The sequence below is a fragment of the Sus scrofa genome, chromosome 16 (assembly GCF_054392235.1).
Source record: "Sus scrofa isolate SSC_HxYL_T2T_F1_AM1 chromosome 16, Sscrofa_HxYL_maternal_Yorkshire_Landrace_v2.0, whole genome shotgun sequence".
In the NCBI taxonomy this organism is placed as follows: Eukaryota; Metazoa; Chordata; class Mammalia; order Artiodactyla; family Suidae; genus Sus; species Sus scrofa.
In genome coordinates, this window is record NC_139398.1 from 67,171,156 (window position 1) to 67,187,708 (window position 16,553).

Here is a 16,553-nt window from a genome sequence, read left to right on the forward strand (position 1 = left end):
GGTGAGAAATTGCTCTGGAGTCACGGCTGCTTAGAGGCAGAAAGCCCGAGAATCCTGAAAATGGAGAGAAAGCCTTTTCAGAGGCACTGAACCAGTCAGAATAGCAAGGACACCTGGTGAAATTGAACTTGGGAAGGCAATGAAGGAGGCATTCTGGAGAGATTGCTGTGGATTGCAAGAGTCTGTATGGAGAACACCTTAGTTAAATAGGAGAGTTGAGAGAAGGTGAATCCCTCAAAAAGCACTCTTCTCACCACGCCCTGCTTCCCCTGCCCGCTCACACTGCCAAGCTGGTTCCCCCATCTGGCCACCAGCGTGACATGCAGGGGGTCCATGAAAGGGACACTTAGAGAGGAAGTGGAGGAAGAGAAGAGACAACAGCAGATCACTGCCACAGCCCACCATAAACTAGGGCATTGAGACCAAGAAGCTTTTTTTTTTTTTTAATTTTTCTTTTTTTTAAATTTATTTATTTATTTTTCCACTGTACAGCATGGGGGCCAAGATACACTTACATGTATACATTTTTTTTTCCACCCTTCGTTCTGTTACAATATAAGTATCTAGACAGTTCTCAATGCTGCTCAGCAGGATCTCCTTGTAAATCCATTCCAAGTTGTATCCGATAACCCCAAGCTCCCGATCCCTCCCACTCCCTCCCTCTCCCCACCCTGGGCAGCCACACACAGGTCTATTCTCCAGGTCCATGATTTTCTTTTCTGTGGAGATGTTCATTTGTGCTGTATATTAGATTCCAGTTATAAGTGATAACATATGGTATTTGTCTTTGTCTTTCTGACTTATTTCATTCAGTATGAGAGTCTCTAGTTCCATCCATGATGCTGCAAATGGCATTATGTCATTCTTTTTTATGGCTGAGTAGTATTCCATTGTGTATATATACCACATCTTCCTAATCCAATCATCTGTCGATGGACATTTGGGTTGTTCCCATGTCCTAGCTATTGTGAATAGTGCTGCAATGAACATGCGTGTGCATGTGTCTCTTATAAGTAGAGTTTTGTCTGAATATATGCCCAAGAGTGGGATTGCAGGGTCATATGGAAGTTCTATGTATAGATTTCAAAGGTATCTCCAAACTGTTCTCCATAGTGACTATACCAGTTTACATTCCCACCAGCAGTGCGGGAGGGTTCCCTTTCAAGAAGCTATTTTAAGAAGTTCCCATTGTGGGAGTTCCCGTCGTGGCGCAGTGGTTAACGAATCCGACTAGGAACCATGAGGTTGCGGGTTCGATCCCTGCCCTTGCTCAGTGGATTTACTATCCGGCGTTGCCATGAGCTGTGGTGTAGGTTGCAGACACGGCTCGGATCCAGCGTTGCTGTGGCTCTGGTGTAGACTGGCAGCTACAGCTCCGATTCGACCCCTAGCCTGGGAACCTCCATATGCCATGGGAGTGGCCCAAGAAATAGCAAAAAAAGACCAAAAAAAAAAAAAAAAAAGAAGTTCCCATTGTGGTTCAGTGGTTTAAGAACCCAGCAGAGGGTCCATGAGGACGCAGGTTTGATCCTTGGCCTTGCTTTGTGGGTTAAGGATTCAGCATAGCAGCAGCCTGTGGCATAGATAGCAGGTGCAGCTCAGATCCCACATTGCTGTGGCTGTGGTGTAGGCTGGCAGCTGCAGCTCCGATCTGACCCCTAGCCTGGGAACTTCATATGCCACAGGTATGGCCTTAAAGGAAAAAAAGAAAAGGAAAGAAAAAACAAAACAAACAAACAAACAAAAAAGACAGAAGCTGTTTCAAGCCATCTGTAACTCGCCTTGGGCTGCCTACTGAACTTTGCACCTGAGCCACCCTTTTGGAAATTTGACCCAAATCTGGATCATCGCTGTGATAATATGACTCTCCCTCTCTTATGTGCTTTCTTGAGTTTTGGGAAAGAAAAGGCTGGGATTACTAGTTAGAAGTGGGAGTTGCTCAGAACCCGGAGGCCTCCACTCAATGCGGCTGGCCTGAGAAGGTAGCTGTCATCTGTGTTGTGGCAATAAAAGGGTCGAAGCTCCTGCGGTGGTTCAGTAGTACAGAGGGAGGCGCTTCCCTGGGCGTTCGAGGATGATGACCCTGGGCCAAGGGGCAGAGAGGTCCGTCCCACTCTGTTCGGCCAGTGGCAGCTTCCCCACTTCCCACTGTGACAGCATCTTCTCTCTGTCCCTCCGTCTCCCAGGCGCCTCCACTCCAACCACCTGTACTGTGACTGCCACCTGGCCTGGCTCTCGGATTGGCTGCGACAGCGGCGGACCATCGGCCAGTTCACCCTCTGCATGGCTCCTGTGCACCTGAGGGGCTTCAACGTGGCGGATGTGCAGAAGAAGGAGTATGTCTGCCCAGGTGAGGCGCCCCCCGCTGCCCCCAGCCCATACTGCCACTTACCCACCAGTGATCTGTCCTGGACATCACCTTGGCCTGGAACGTACACCCCAGCCCGGAGCTTGGCATGGAGCCTCACAGGTCACCTCGGCGCTCTCCGATAATGTAAAGAACTCTGGTGTGCCTCTGGGGGTTCCAGAAAAGAGGCTCCTGCCATCCCGTAAAGGAAAATGGTCATGGAGCTCATGAATCCACTTTCTGTGAAGCCTCGTGGTCCATTGACGCTAATATTTGTCAGGCACTTGAACATGGGCCAGACCTGTTCCTGCAGCCCAGGTGCTCCTAGAAATTGGGAGACAGGCTAATGGAGTCTATGGGGTCAGGCTGCTTGGCTGGAAATCTTAGGTCTGTCCCTTAGTGCTCTGTGACTTTGGCAAGTTACTGCAGGCCTGCCAACTGGAAAGAGTCGTAGTCCATAACTCAAGGGACGGGTGGGAGGATTAAAGGAAATAATGCATACAAAGCACTTAGCATAATACGCAGCTCTTGGTAAGAGCTAATGAGTGGAGCTTAATTATTATAGTTTAGTGGGCCCACTAAATGTGCTGAGCAAACAGGAGAGTCTGATCTGTGGGTAAATGAAGTCTAATAGCAGCACAGATGTCCACGTAGAAGGGAAAACAGAGCCTATGCTGGGACCTGACTGAGGACAGCTCAGCTCTTCAGGGTGGGAGAGCTCAGGTGCTGAGTGACCTGAGAAGAGCTTTCCAGAGAATGTCAACTTGGCCTTGGGTCCTAAATGTTGTTTGCTTGTTTGCTTTCATTTCTCATTGACATTGTCCAATCCCATCAACTCTACCCTTTTCTGGAGGCAAGGATGCTTTCATTTCTCATTGACATTGTCCAATCCCATCAATTCTACCCTTTTCTGGAGGCAAGGAAACAGGAGCTCACCTCTTGGTTTCCTTAGAAAAAGAAAGTATTCAGTTGAGAAGTTTCCCAACGAGATGTTCCTGAAATCCAGGGACATAGTCCTAGAGTGGGGGCCCAGTGGCTTCTAAAGGCTGATCTTGGGGTGCTGGCATAGAGGAAGGAAAAGGGGCAATGGCAGGTCCCACTTCTCACCTCTTCTCCTGTTGCCCATCTTCAGTCCAGAAGGTTTATTGCGCCCACTGGGCGCTATGGAACCCCAATATGCCTATGGGACCCCAATATGGCCATGGGACCCCTATATGGTCAATGGGATCCCTATATGGTTATATGGCTATGGGACCCCGATATAGCTATGGGGTCCCAGTATGGCTGTGAGACCCCGATGTGACTGTGGGACCCCGATACAGCTATGGGATCCCAATACAGCTGGCCCTCTTCGGTTCTTAGGCTGCATTCGCCATATCTAGGAATTTTCCTTGAATTCGGCTGCACCTCCCTCTCTGCGGCTTCCTCTCGTCAGGTAACATCTTCATCAAGTTATTTATTTTCCCCAAACATTTTAACATATCTCATAGCAGTACCTCAACCCGTTCCTATAGAGGCCCACTTCGAAATCACTTTCCACCAAACGCATAATAAAACCGTTGCTCACACAGGCACCCAACTCAAATCCAGTGACTGTAATTACAGTAATTATTAGGCAAAGGGTACAATATCGGCATAAGTGCCAGTGAAAGAAATAATTATAGAGTGCAGGAGTCATCCAAGAGCTAGTGAGAAAAACTAATTAGGGAGAATGTTAAAACACATCGTTAGAGGTGGGTGCCAGGTTTAAAGCAGCGCACGAACACGCATCCCCCCTCGTCACAGACGCACCCTCCCATCAAAGCCGTGCCGAGATCTCGCTTACCCAGCCTCAGTCGGGACCCAAAACCCAGGGTGGGAAGGCTGACCCTCCTGGGTCCCGGGACAGCTAGCCCCGAATCTCCCTCCTCGGAAAAGGCTGAATCTCGCAGGTGGGTTAACAGTTACACAGCGCATCGTTATCACGGTCCCTGTTTATAGCCATTAAGACCATTGCTCGTGATGGTCCCTGTAGCTTCTTCATAGGAAACCACATGTCTTTAGAGGACAGGACAGTTTAATCCACAGACTCCAGACGTGACTATGCTATCGACACCACTCTTTCCCTAATAGTATGAATTTAGGGGCGTAGCATAGTGGGACCCCTGTGCCTGGGGGCATTTTTAGATGTTTTTCCCAGGCTCTCAAAGCTTAAAAATAGGATGCTGTGCAGGGTTCCTTTCTGAAAAGTCCTGTCATACAGTTAGATACGTGGTCAGGGGGAGCCCATGAATTGAACATCCATGATGAATGCACCACGGCATTAGTGGGGTTCAGGAGGAGCGTCCCCACCCCAGAGCACTACCTCTTTCATAATTATTCAAGGTAGTTGATGAGCGTGGGATAAAAGGATGAGAGAGGAGTTCCCGCTGTGCCGCAACGGGATTAGCGGCGTCTCTGCAGCCCCAGGACGCAGGTTCAATCCCTAGCCCAGCACAGTGGGTTAAAGGGACTGGTGTTGCTGCAGCTGCTGCAAAGGTCACAACTGCAGCGCAGATCTGATCCCTGACCCGGGAACACCAGCTGCCGTGGGGTGGCTGGAAAAATAATGAGAAAAAAAAATTATGGAAGCAACGTGAAACAAGACTCTGTGCTCAGCAGGAGGTCATAGAGAAGGGCTAGTCTCACTACCAACCGCCCCCCCTCCCAGATGCAGCCCACCTCTGGGGAGCAGGCCCAGCCCCCCTACCGAGCCCAGCAGGGCGTCTGAATAAGACGGTTAGGTATAGACCTGATGGCGGTTGTTTTAAGCTGCAAATCCACCAAGGCTCCTCCTTATCCAAACTATTTCCCCAATAACCCACAGGAGGAGGACTTAAGTCCAGAAAGGAGGGACTTTAAAAAGTGGAAGTCAGCTGATTCGGAGCAAGACAGGCTGGGGCAGCAAGGAAGCCTTCCCTGCGTGTGTCTTCATCACCAGTGGCCCCTGTCAGGCAGCCTCCCTGCGCCCCTACACGGTGTCGAAAAATTCACCCAACACATGACTCCAGAGACAGGAAAGAGCTTTATCTGTCTCAGCCTGTGAGGGCCCTGCCTGCCCAAGCCCCTGCTATCTCCCTTTGAATTAAATCCGGCTGTCTGGAGCCCAGCCTCTTCTCCCAGAAGCCCTGGCTGCGGGCTCCTTATCACTCCCGAGAACCCAGAAATTTGCTAGCAGCGTGCTTTGGCAAAATTCATCTCCTCTGTCAACCATCCCCTTCAGTCGAAGGCATTTATTTTCCTGCCCTGGGGAGACAACTGGAGGTTTTTTCACAAGAGTGGGAGAGGCTCTTTATTTACTATTAAGGGTTGTCTGTAATATACAACTGGACTGCTTGGTTTCCTATAACTATTGCTGGAAGGATTGCTCTGTTAATTCTCCTCGTTTGAAGAGGAAGACTAGGGCCCTAGGACTAGAATAGTCCCTGAACCAGACTTCGCTTTATCAGAGTTCATACAACAGATCAGAGCAAAGGTTCTGCTCCAGCCATTGCTGAGCTCATGTGAGTTGCAGGTTGTTGAATTTTTTTTTTCCATCCTTACTAAAGGGCTTATTTGGAGGGTTAAACGCTAGGATTTCTCTTCCATGTGTCAATCTTCCGATACCTTAATCTGGGAGAGTTTCTACCAGTTACAATTTATAATTCAAGGATATTAGCTCAAATATTTGACCTCTTGAGTCTGTTATCTCTTTCCTCGGAACATGCTTGAATCCATTGGTTCGTCCACTGTTTCACATTGATCTGTCCATAATCTTTGAATGTGAGATATCTTTTTCATGAAGATTAATCTCATCTTTTAGTAATAAGGGGCCACGTCTTACTTTTTTTTTTTTTCAGGTGCCCCAATGCCTAGAACAGTGCTCAATCCTAACAGCCTCTCAACAAATACTTCCTCAGTTATTATTAAAAATGAAATAGGCATATCTCCATGGAAACAAGAAACTTTCCCCTTCTACTTCTTTTTCTTTTTTAATTTGGGACTGGTTACTAAGTATAAAGATAATTAAGGTAAGCCATGACTAGCCGCCCATCTCCTTAGGAGGTTTTAATTAAAACACCATAATTGGACATTGCAGGAATGAGACTATTAGGTTTATTTAGCCATTCCCCAAATTATCATGCCTCTGGTATTTAAATCACATTCATTTATATTCTTATCATAATTGCTCAAGTGCCATTGTCATTGCAGTCTGTTGTTGGCTTTTGAAAGGCCAGAGGCCAACAGGGATGCTTAATTTGAATACTGGAATTAATTTCTTTCCACACGCTCATTGGATTTTCCGACTCTGTGTACTCTGCTGGGTGAAGTTCTCTCAAAAGACAGAAAGAAATACACATGGCTCTAACACAACAGTGTCCAGCCATCTCCAGCATAGCTCACACAATCCGTGTCTCGCCCCTAAGCATCCCCTTCCCGCCTCCTGAGATCCCAGGGCTTTGGCGGTTTTCCATGTCACAGGGATGAAGAAAGGCATGAAGGGTGTCTCTTTGGCAGAGGGGGAGCCCTGGACCAAATTTTAGAACATCGTTGTTTGCTTAACCTCCCCACCCCTTCATTTCCCCATCAGTGTAATAGGAAAAATAATAATGGGACCTATGCCAGGGGTTTTACAGGGATCAAATGAGATAATATATACCAAGCACTTATGGCAGCACATAGGAAACACCCCACAAATGTTAGCCGCTCTTACAAGAATGAGGGTCACTCTCAGATTGGCCATAGCTGTGTCAGGGCGCAAGGACACTGCTCCCTCGGGGCTTCGGTTCCCCTGCCGTCTCCATGGCCCTTTCTGGGTCTGAAGTTCAGTGGCCTCTGCTCCACTCCTCTGGGCAGACACATCAGGGCCTTTCGTTTTCTGGGTGATGCTCACCCCCACTTGCCAATGAGAAGAAGAACAAAGACGGGCTGACAGCTGGACCAGAGCCATCTCCCTGGTCACTGCCCCATCTTTCTTCTCTCTCAGAACCAGAGAAGGGGTAGGAAGTCAGCAGAGGAGGGGAATAGTACAGTGTCCAGGCCACAACCACAGGGACTTGCCCTGTGAGGGGTCCAGCCGGGAACGCATTTCTGCCCTTTTCCCTTATCGAGGGCCCCTCTGGGTTGGGAAGCAGCTCCCTTGGTAACCAGGAAGAGCAGGAAAGGGCCGGCACCTCTGTTCCCCCCAGCTCTGCCCTGCCCTCCCTCGAGGCGTCAGGCCACAGTCCAGGGAATCTTAGGAAACATCCAAAGGCTGGCATCTCAGCTTCCCTCCTTGCTTGGCACAGAGATAGCTTTGGCTCCAGACTGAAATTTCTGAGCTGCGGTGGTGCGCAGGGAAAGGGAGACAGATGCCCCCTGCCAAGGGGAGACAGGTGCTTAGCCCACATGCCCAGCTCCCTATTCTGGATGAGGACACCCTTCCACCCTGGGGCCGTCGCCTTTTAGCTGTGGGATCGAAAGAGTTCCAAGAGCAGAGAGCTGGGGCGTTCCTTTAAACACGAAGAAAGGAAGAGCAAGCCCACGTGCACGGCTCCGTTTCTGAGAGCACGTCTTAGACAGGAGACGACCGGCGCTCTGCGTGCTAGCCCATCGCTACACTTGGATGTAAGGCCCTGGCTGTGCTGGGCGGGATGGGGGAGTTGGCAGGCTCGCTCGAGGGCCAGGAGGATCTGTGGGCCCCGTGAGAAGATGTCATTCAATAGGAACGCACACGCGCGCGCGCGGAGGCAGGTTCACACTAGGGAGCCCTGTTCCATCAAAGAGACATAGAGACGCCCATCCCAGTATAACAGCTCTGCTCCCGTTCCCCTCTGCTTCCCTGCTTGTAGTCACAGAATCTACTGGGTAGAAAGCTAGGTGTTCCCTCGCTTTATCCTCTGTACCACCCTCATCAGCCTCAACAAGTGTGGGCAGGATTTGGCGGAGGGTCTAGGACTCCTGACCCTACAGGTGAGCTGGGCCCAGAGGGGGCCCAGGGGACTGGACAGATAGCCTTGGCTGTGATAGAAGGACGTGAGGGTCGCATCTCCCCATCGCCACTCGGTCTCCCCACCTGGGGCAGATCCTACGCACCATTGCCCAGGGCACTCGGAACTCAGGGAGCCTCCCTTCACTTCCAGAAGAATCGCCTGCCTCTGTAGCACGGCGACATTCAGGACCCCCGTTGCCAAGGCTTCTGGGTTAATTTCATCCAGGTATTCATCCTCTCACCCCAAGTTTGTTTGTTGCGTCCTATTTTAGGCACCGAGGATCTCACAGTAAATACAACAGAAAGGGCCCCCATCCTGGTAGAATTTACATTCTCATCTCAGTCTGTCCAGAGACAGAAAGCTGTGGGGAGGGACTGTCACCATCACAGCCCTCAAAGGCCCGAAGGGAAATGGGCTTGGTCCCTCCAGCACTGATGGGGCGGAGGGGGGGGGATGTTTCCTGGGAAAGCCAACTATCCTTCAACCCTGGCTTAACCCCGAAGTGTTTTATTTCAGCCGAAGGGGCACATCCTCGCCATGTGTGAATACCTGGCTGGGGAGCTGCCAGCCCAGGATGCTGACGGAGGCTATAATTACCGTTATTTCTCTCTGCGTAATTAAAGGTGTCGTTAGTGACCTGGTTAAGGGATCTTTCAAGGGTTTTTTTTGCTTTGACAACACCCCGTGCAGTGTAGCACACCGTTTTCTTCTGATTCAGAGCCATCCTGTGAAAGACCAAGTTCTCCCCAAAGGGACTCAGGGCTACAGCCTGGGTCTGGGTCTGGTTGAAACAGAATTCATTTCTGCACAGAAGTCGGAAGATGCATCTTTAAAGAAATCCCATTTCCAAATTTTCTGTTGCCCATAGGAGCCCTGGAAGGTAATGGCTTTCTTCCCTCTTCTCTGACAGCCCCCCAAGTAATATTTTGGCAGATCACAGGAGAGACAGCCATCCGACACCCTGTGCCTCAGTGGGTGCAAAGGCAGGTGCTCAGACTCAGGCCCCCATGGAGTCCCTGATGCTTCCCACCCAGGAAGGCACGGGGTGGGGCGCATCCCCCCGCTGGTCAGGTGCACCGGCCCCTTGATGTGCCGGGGCTGTTTGCTTTCAGGAGCATGACCTGTACTTCAAAAGCCCTGACATCTGAAGCCCTACTGCTCCCCGCCTCCCTTGGAGGATGGGGGATGCGGTGAGGGGACGGGAGCCCTGCCCACTGTAGCTCCTTGCTGCCACCTGCAAAGAGATGGAGCAGAGCAGCGAAAGCTGTAGGTAGCGTACCCCTCTGCTTCCATTTATCTGAAGAACGGTAGTCAATCTTTAGACCCAGAAAGGGCTTCAGGCATCATGCAATCCAAACTTCTTGTTCATGGAGATCCCAGCAGAAAAGCTCAGAGAGGGTGCTATGACTTGCCCCAGGTCCCGCAGAATAATCTGTGGCAGGAGCCAGACCCATGAGTAACAACAGCAATAATAATAACAAATAACCTGACTAAGCTCTGACTCTCTGCCGCGCAGTCCTCTAAGTACTTTACATGTATTAACTTCCTTTGCCTTCACAACCAAGCCTTCCCCCATTTTACAGGTGGGGAAAACTGAGGCATGGAGGCCGAAGGCTAGAACCAGGGTTTAGATGGAGCCAGTGGGACAGCAGAGCCCACACCCTCGGCCACAACACTCTCATTCCTGATCTGAGGCTCTTACAAGCTGGCTCTCTGGGGTTGCTGCTTTCTCAGAAATGTAAAGGCTTTTCCAGTTTGGAACAAAGCCAGCACCACCTCTCCCTCTAAGAGAATGTTCCACTTGGGAATTTTAATGTAAGTCGTGGTCTCTGTGGCATCATCCATGGTCTCCGTCAGACTGGCTAGTGTGACACTGGAGAGTTTGAAGCTTGTACCCTAGACAAGAATATCTTCTCAAACGTTCCAGCTCAGAGGATGCCTTTTTTTTTTTTTTTTTTTTTTGGCTTTTTGCTATTTCTTGGGCCGCTCCCGCAGCATATGGAGGTTCCCAGGCTAGGGGTCGAATCGGAGCTGTAGCCGCCGGCCTACACCAGAGCCACAGCAACGCTGGATCCGAGCCACGTCTGCAACCTACACCACAGCTCATGGCAACGCCGGGTCGTTAATCCACTGAGCAAGGGCAGGGATCAAACCCGCAACCTCATGGTTCCTAGTCGGATTTGTTAACCACTGCGCCACGACGGGAACTCCTTTTTTTTTTTTTTTTTTTTTTTTTTTGAGGATGCCTTTAAACTGTGTGTATATATGTGAAAGTCAGGCCAAGGGAAGGAAGACTCTTCGATCACCGGGATGGCATTTTCTGGCAAAGTACATGTTCCACGTTAAGCCACAGGCATCAGTGTGATCCTTACAGAAGAACCGCCCCCAAGGTGTAAGGACTACTGGAAGCAGAGAGGGGACCCTCACTCAGCCTTTAAATGAGGACCTGCCCAGGCTCGGTCCATCCTCTGCTTCAACCACTGTAGCTGGACTTGCCCTGGCTTCCCAGCCTCCGCTTCTCCGGTGAACTGGGGCCAAACGCAAACCATCATTCCCTACAGACATTTTCCATGTTTTGTGTTTACTCTCTCTCCAGGAGCCCCAGCCAGATGCTCCATGTCTGAGACCTGAGGATGTTTGCAGAGTTAGTCTGAGTTTGGTCTCAGTCCGTGGCCCTTTGCTCTGGGAGGGGGATCTGGAAAGACGCTGAAATAATTCCTGCCATCTGGGTCCCCAGGGGTGGGGTGAGGTTCTGAGGAAGCCACGGGGTTGAGTTGACCTTTGGTTGCAGTGTCCACATTTGAAAAACCAGCCACAGATGTGAGTTTCTCACCTCACTCTGAAGAAACAGAGCATGAAAACTTACACAGTGCTGTAAAATGTTTGAAGTTACTTCTGTTAGAGATTGGATGGGGCCACCAGAGAAAGTGATGAAGATGCTTGTGACTCTGAATTTTTTTTTCTTTCTAGGGCCACACTTGCAGCATATGGAGGTTCCCAGGCTAGGGGTCTCATTGTCGCTTTAGCCACCAGCTTACACCACAGCCACAGCAACACAGGATCCAAGCCGCGTCTGCGACCTACACTACAGTTCATGGCAACGCTGGATCTCTAGCCCACTGAGCGAGGCCAGGGATCGAACCTGCATCCTCATGGATGCTAGTCGGGTTTGTTAGCTGAGCCGCGGCGGGAACTCCGTGACCCTGAATTTTGAGTTCGTTTGCTAATCTATATGTTCTCTTCATTTGGCTTTCCAAATAAGCTCCTTCTGTGACGTTTTCTTGGGTTTTTACTGCTTGGCTTCACATACACATGGGCTCTCACCTCAAATAAAATTAAGACTCTGAAATATGTAGTCACGTATTGACTTTTTTTCTGATGAGGTAAGTTTTATTTGCATGTTCTCCGGACGTGAAAGTTGTTGGCCAAAGGCCTTGATTGTTGCTGCTGATGGCTGTTTTGACGCTAGGACATCACTGCCTCCAATGGGGAAATCCTGCCGCCTTTGTCCCTCCCACCCGGTTTGGATAGTGGCCTCCGGCCCCTTGAGAAAAGATCAACGTGTGTACACGCAGTCTCCCAGCCCCAGATAAGAGCCCCAAACCCTGGGGTGTCATCTGGACCTTAGACCCCCTGAAAAAGTCATCCCAACCTATGCTCTTTGCATTCCGGTGGCATAGTTTCATGAGGGATTGACTCTGAGAGCAAGTCTGTCTCTGAACGGCTAGGATGATGGGAGGACAGAGCAGGTGGAACAATCCAGAAATAGTCAGAGCAAAGTCAGACTCTGTCCTCTTGGCTGAATATTTAGCCAGCAGCAGCCGTGTCTCCCAGATGACGGGGCAATGTCAGCTGGTGATAACTTTTCAGGTAGCTGCTCAGGAAACACTGCCTCTTTGGGAAGCTGGTTAAGGGGCGCAGAAGCCCAGGCAGCCCCTGTCACTGACACGCGTTGACCAATTTGTTCTGGTCCCACAGGCCCCCACTCGGAACCTCCATCCTGCAACGCCAACTCCATCTCCTGCCCTTCAGCCTGCACTTGCAGCAACAACATCGTGGACTGTCGAGGGAAGGGCTTGACAGAGATTCCTGCCAACTTGCCAGAGGGCATCGTCGAAATGTAAGTGCCCATCTGCCACCCCCGTCCCTGGCGAGTTCACCTCTTGGTCTCAGCCGATCTCCCGCAGGCTGGCAGCATGTCCGGCTGTTAGGACTGACTGTTGAAAATACTTCAGTCTCTTTGCCCTCCCTTCCAGGGTTCCCAGGTATCATAGCTCAGGGGTCAAGAGCATGGACCCTAGAGCATGGTCAGCAAACAATAGCCCATGGGCCAGATAGGCCCCCCTCTTGTTTTTGTAAATAAAGTTTTATTGGGACAGAGCCATACCCCTTCATGTTATATTGCCTATGGCTGTTCTTTTAGAGCCCTGTTGAGCGGTTGTGACAAAGGGACTTATGGCCCTCCAAGCCTGGGCTTCTGTCTGGCCCTTTACAGTGAGGGTTTGCTTGTCCCTGCCCAGAGCCCTCCTCTGACTCTGTCCTGGCTCTACCGTGAACAAGCTCTGCGACTGTGGGCAAAATACTTGCCCTCGTTCACCTCTGGTGTTCTCAGTTCTCGTAATGTGATCATTATAGTATTATTCAGCAGGTCATTTTGAAAACTAAATGAAATATCGTGTAAAGCGCTTCATACAGCCCTTGACACAAGGGCAAGCCTTCTGTAAAATGGTGGTGCTGCTACTGGTGGTGGAAGCGGTATGAATAATGAACTGATTTCATAGCTGCCTCTCCTGAGCAAGAGCCTGAGCTCTTAATCAGTTTAAATCAGACTATTGTCATCTAGATTAGACCTTTAGGTCGTGAGGCAAGATAAGGTGGCATATGCACAGACATCTGAAATTCCAGTAGAGTTTGTCCATGTGGCTCGTCTTGTCCAGTCTTCTCCTGTGGGTTAGAAAATGGCCACGAGTTCCTGTCGTGGCTCCGTGGTTAATGAGTCCGACTAGGAACCATGAGGTTGCAGGTTCAATCCCTGGCCTTGCTCAGTGGGTTAAGGATCCGGCGTTGCCGTGAACTGTGGTGTAGGTCAAAGACGCAGCTCAGATCCTGCGTTGCTGTGGCTGTGGCATAGCCCAGCAGCTACAGTTCTGATTTGACCCCTAGCCTGGGTACCTCCATATGCGGTACGTGCAGCCCTAAAAAGACAAAAGACCAAAAAAAAGAAAGAAAGAAAAGGAAATGGCCAGTGTCTCATTCTGGCTTGTGTAGAGGGTCAGTGAAGGTTCATATGCGGTGGGTGCAGCCCTAAAAAGACAAAAGACCAAAAAAAGAAAGAAAGAAAGAAGAGGAAATGGCCAGTGTCTCATTCTGGCTTGTGTAGAGGGTCAGTGAAGGTTGACCTCAAGATCACTTTTTAAATGACAATGTCGGAGTTCCCATCGTGGCTCAGCGGTAACGAACCTGACTCGTATCCATGGGGATGCAGGTTCGATCCCTGGCCTTGCTCAGTGGGTTAAGGATCCAGCGTTGCTGTGAGCTGTGGTGCAGGTCGCAGATGCGGCTCGGATGTGGTGTTGCTGTGGCTGTGTTGGAGGCCAGCAGTTACAGCTCCGATTCGACCCCTAGCCTGGGAACCTCCATATGCTTCAGGTGCAGCCCTAAAAAGACCAAAAAAAAAAAAAAAAAAAGACAATGCCATTTCCTGCCTTCATTTTATTTTTTTTTTTTGTCTTTTTGTCTTTTTTGTTGTTGTTGTTGTTGTTGCTGCTGCCTTCATTTTAGATGGATTTATTAAACACATGGTTAGATGGACCCCCTGCCACCGAAAACATCATTAGCTAAAATCCCTCCAAATAAATTCTCCTCATCTCTCTGTTTTCCCCTCCTCCTCCTCCCTCTCCTCCTGATTCCCCCCCCTTTCTCCTTCCTCCTTCTCTTCTCCTCTCATGAATGCCCTTCTATTCCTAGTGCATGTCCATAGATGACCCACCGACCCTTTCATTCATTCGTACACTCATCCAACAAACATCTATCATGAGCCCACTGTGTTCCAGTCATTGTTCTGTGCTTAGGGAGAAGCAATGAACAAAATAGACAAAAGTTCCACCTTTCTGGTGCTTGCATTCCAGTGGAGGGAAGCGTGAACAAACAATAAACAAAGTAAATTAGATAATAAAATACATTAGAAGACGGCGCATTCTAAGGAGAAAAATGTAAAAGGTGAGTGAGAGAGAAAGCGAGTGGAAATCTGGAGGAGGCTATTGCACATAGAGGGCACAGCATGTGCAAAGGCCCTGAGGTAGGACTGTGCCTGGTATACCAGAAGGCCTGTGTGGCTGGCGTGGTGTAAACACTAGGGGAGTGTTAGGGGTTGAGGTCAGAGGGGTAAGGAGAGGCCAGACCATGCTAAGGACTTTGGTTTCCCCCTGACTGAGATAAGAAACACATAACTTCCAGAAGGAGAGGCTTAGTTTCTTCTTTCTTCACCTGCTTTGCCAGCTTTTCTCTGATTCCCTTTAAGGCGTTCTTGCCCAGCCCCTGGGGACATGGTCCCTGCCTCTAGGCCCTTCCTGCAGGTCGGGGCTTATCAGCCACATGGGGTGGTGGCCTGACACCCACACGCTCTGTGCTCTCCTCCACCTCCTCTCAGCCCTCGGTCTTCTTGCAGCAAGAACCAGCACGGAATTCCCTCTGTGTTGTATCTGACGGCAACTCGCCCTCACTCCTGGTGGTCCGTTGCTCCAGCCCTGGAGAGCCCGTCCTTCCCCGGAGTTCGCTTAGACCTTGCCGCCTCTCCTGCTTGTCCGCTCACTGCCCTTCTAGCACTATTTCTTCCTGTGTCTGTTCCCCCCCTCTCCTCACCATGTCCCACCAGCCCTCTCTCTTTCTCCATCCAGTTAACCCTGTGCTCCTCGTTACAAGAGCCCCCCACCCCTGGTCCCTCACCATGCCAGGGTAGGACTCTGGCCCTCCCAGCATGGCATCAAGACAGAACTCCTGCCAACGCTCATCTCATTTCAGCTTCCCATAGATGCCTCTTTCTTTCTCTGCCCCACCTCCCTTCTTTCTCCTTCCACCTGCCTTGTTTTATCTTTTCTCTTTGGCAGCTGCAGAACTTCCTCTGATGGCGTCTCCAACCACAGTCTGATGAAAGGGGCCAGTCTTGTCGTCAAGCTGCAACCCCACCCAGCCCTGGTTCAGGAGGCTCCCTGCCTCTTCCTCGGCTCCACATCACTCTGCCTCCAGCGTGGGCCTCACAGGCGCACAGCCCAGGTGTCTGGGCGAGAGAAATAGCAGATGGCCATATCGGAGGTGGCCATGGAGGCCAGACCATACCTGGGCCGTTGGGCTCACACTTGGACGTTGAATTTTATTTTATTTTATTTTGTTTTGTTTTTATTCCTTTTTATTTTATTACTTTTTAGAGCCGCACCCGAGGCATATGGAGGTTCCCAGGCTAGGGATCCAATCTGAGCTACAGCTGCTGGCCTACACCACAGCCACAGCAATGCCAGATCCAAGCCACATCTGCAACCTATACCACAACTCATGGCAACGCTGGATCCTTAACCCACTGAGCAAGGCCAGGGATCGAATCCGAAACCTCATGGTTCTCAGTCCAATTTGTTAACCACTGAGCCATGAAGGGAATGCCTTGGACATTGAATTTTAAAAGGAACATCGACGAGCTAGTTAGTTATTTCTGAAAGGCTGCCTGAGTATTACTGAGTTTTTCCTTAAATGAGGTAAAGTAAGAATAACAAAAACAAGGTGTTATTTTTTCCAGTGAGCAAAAATATTCAATTTAAAGAAGTGTACTTTATTTGAAATTTCTGGACTTACTTATTCTGGTATTGTTCCTAAAAACACTCTTCATTTGGAGTTCCCTGATGGCTCAGCGTGTTAAGGACCCATCGTTGTCATTGCAGTGTGTCAGGTCACTGCTATGGTACAGGTTCAATCTCTGGCTTAGGAACTTCTCCACACGCCACAGGCATGGCCAAAAAAAAACAAAAAAAACACTTTTTTTTTTTTTTTTAAGGGCCATACCCACAACATGTGGAGGTTCCTAGGCCAGGGGTCCTACACCACAGCCACAGCAACACAAGGTCTGAGCCACATCTGCGACCTACACCACAGCTCACGGCCACGCCGGATCCTTAACCCACTGAGCGAGGCCAGGGATCGAACCTGCATCCTCATGGATGCTAGTCAGATATGTTGCCGCTGAGCCAGGA

General features: G+C 50.0%; 1 protein-coding gene across 19 annotated transcripts in view; it reads left to right on the forward strand.

Annotated features, from left to right (window-relative positions):
• Nucleotides 1-16,553, forward strand: part of SLIT3 (slit guidance ligand 3) — a 914,676-nt gene that overhangs the window by 756,674 nt on the left and 141,449 nt on the right. For all 19 annotated transcript variants that reach the window (XM_085001790.1, XM_085001791.1, XM_085001793.1 and 16 more), the window contains 2 exons: nt 2,187-2,350; nt 12,295-12,436. In XM_085001790.1, the coding sequence (XP_084857916.1) occupies nt 2,187-2,350; nt 12,295-12,436 (306 nt within the window). The remainder of the gene's footprint in view (nt 1-2,186; nt 2,351-12,294; nt 12,437-16,553) is intronic.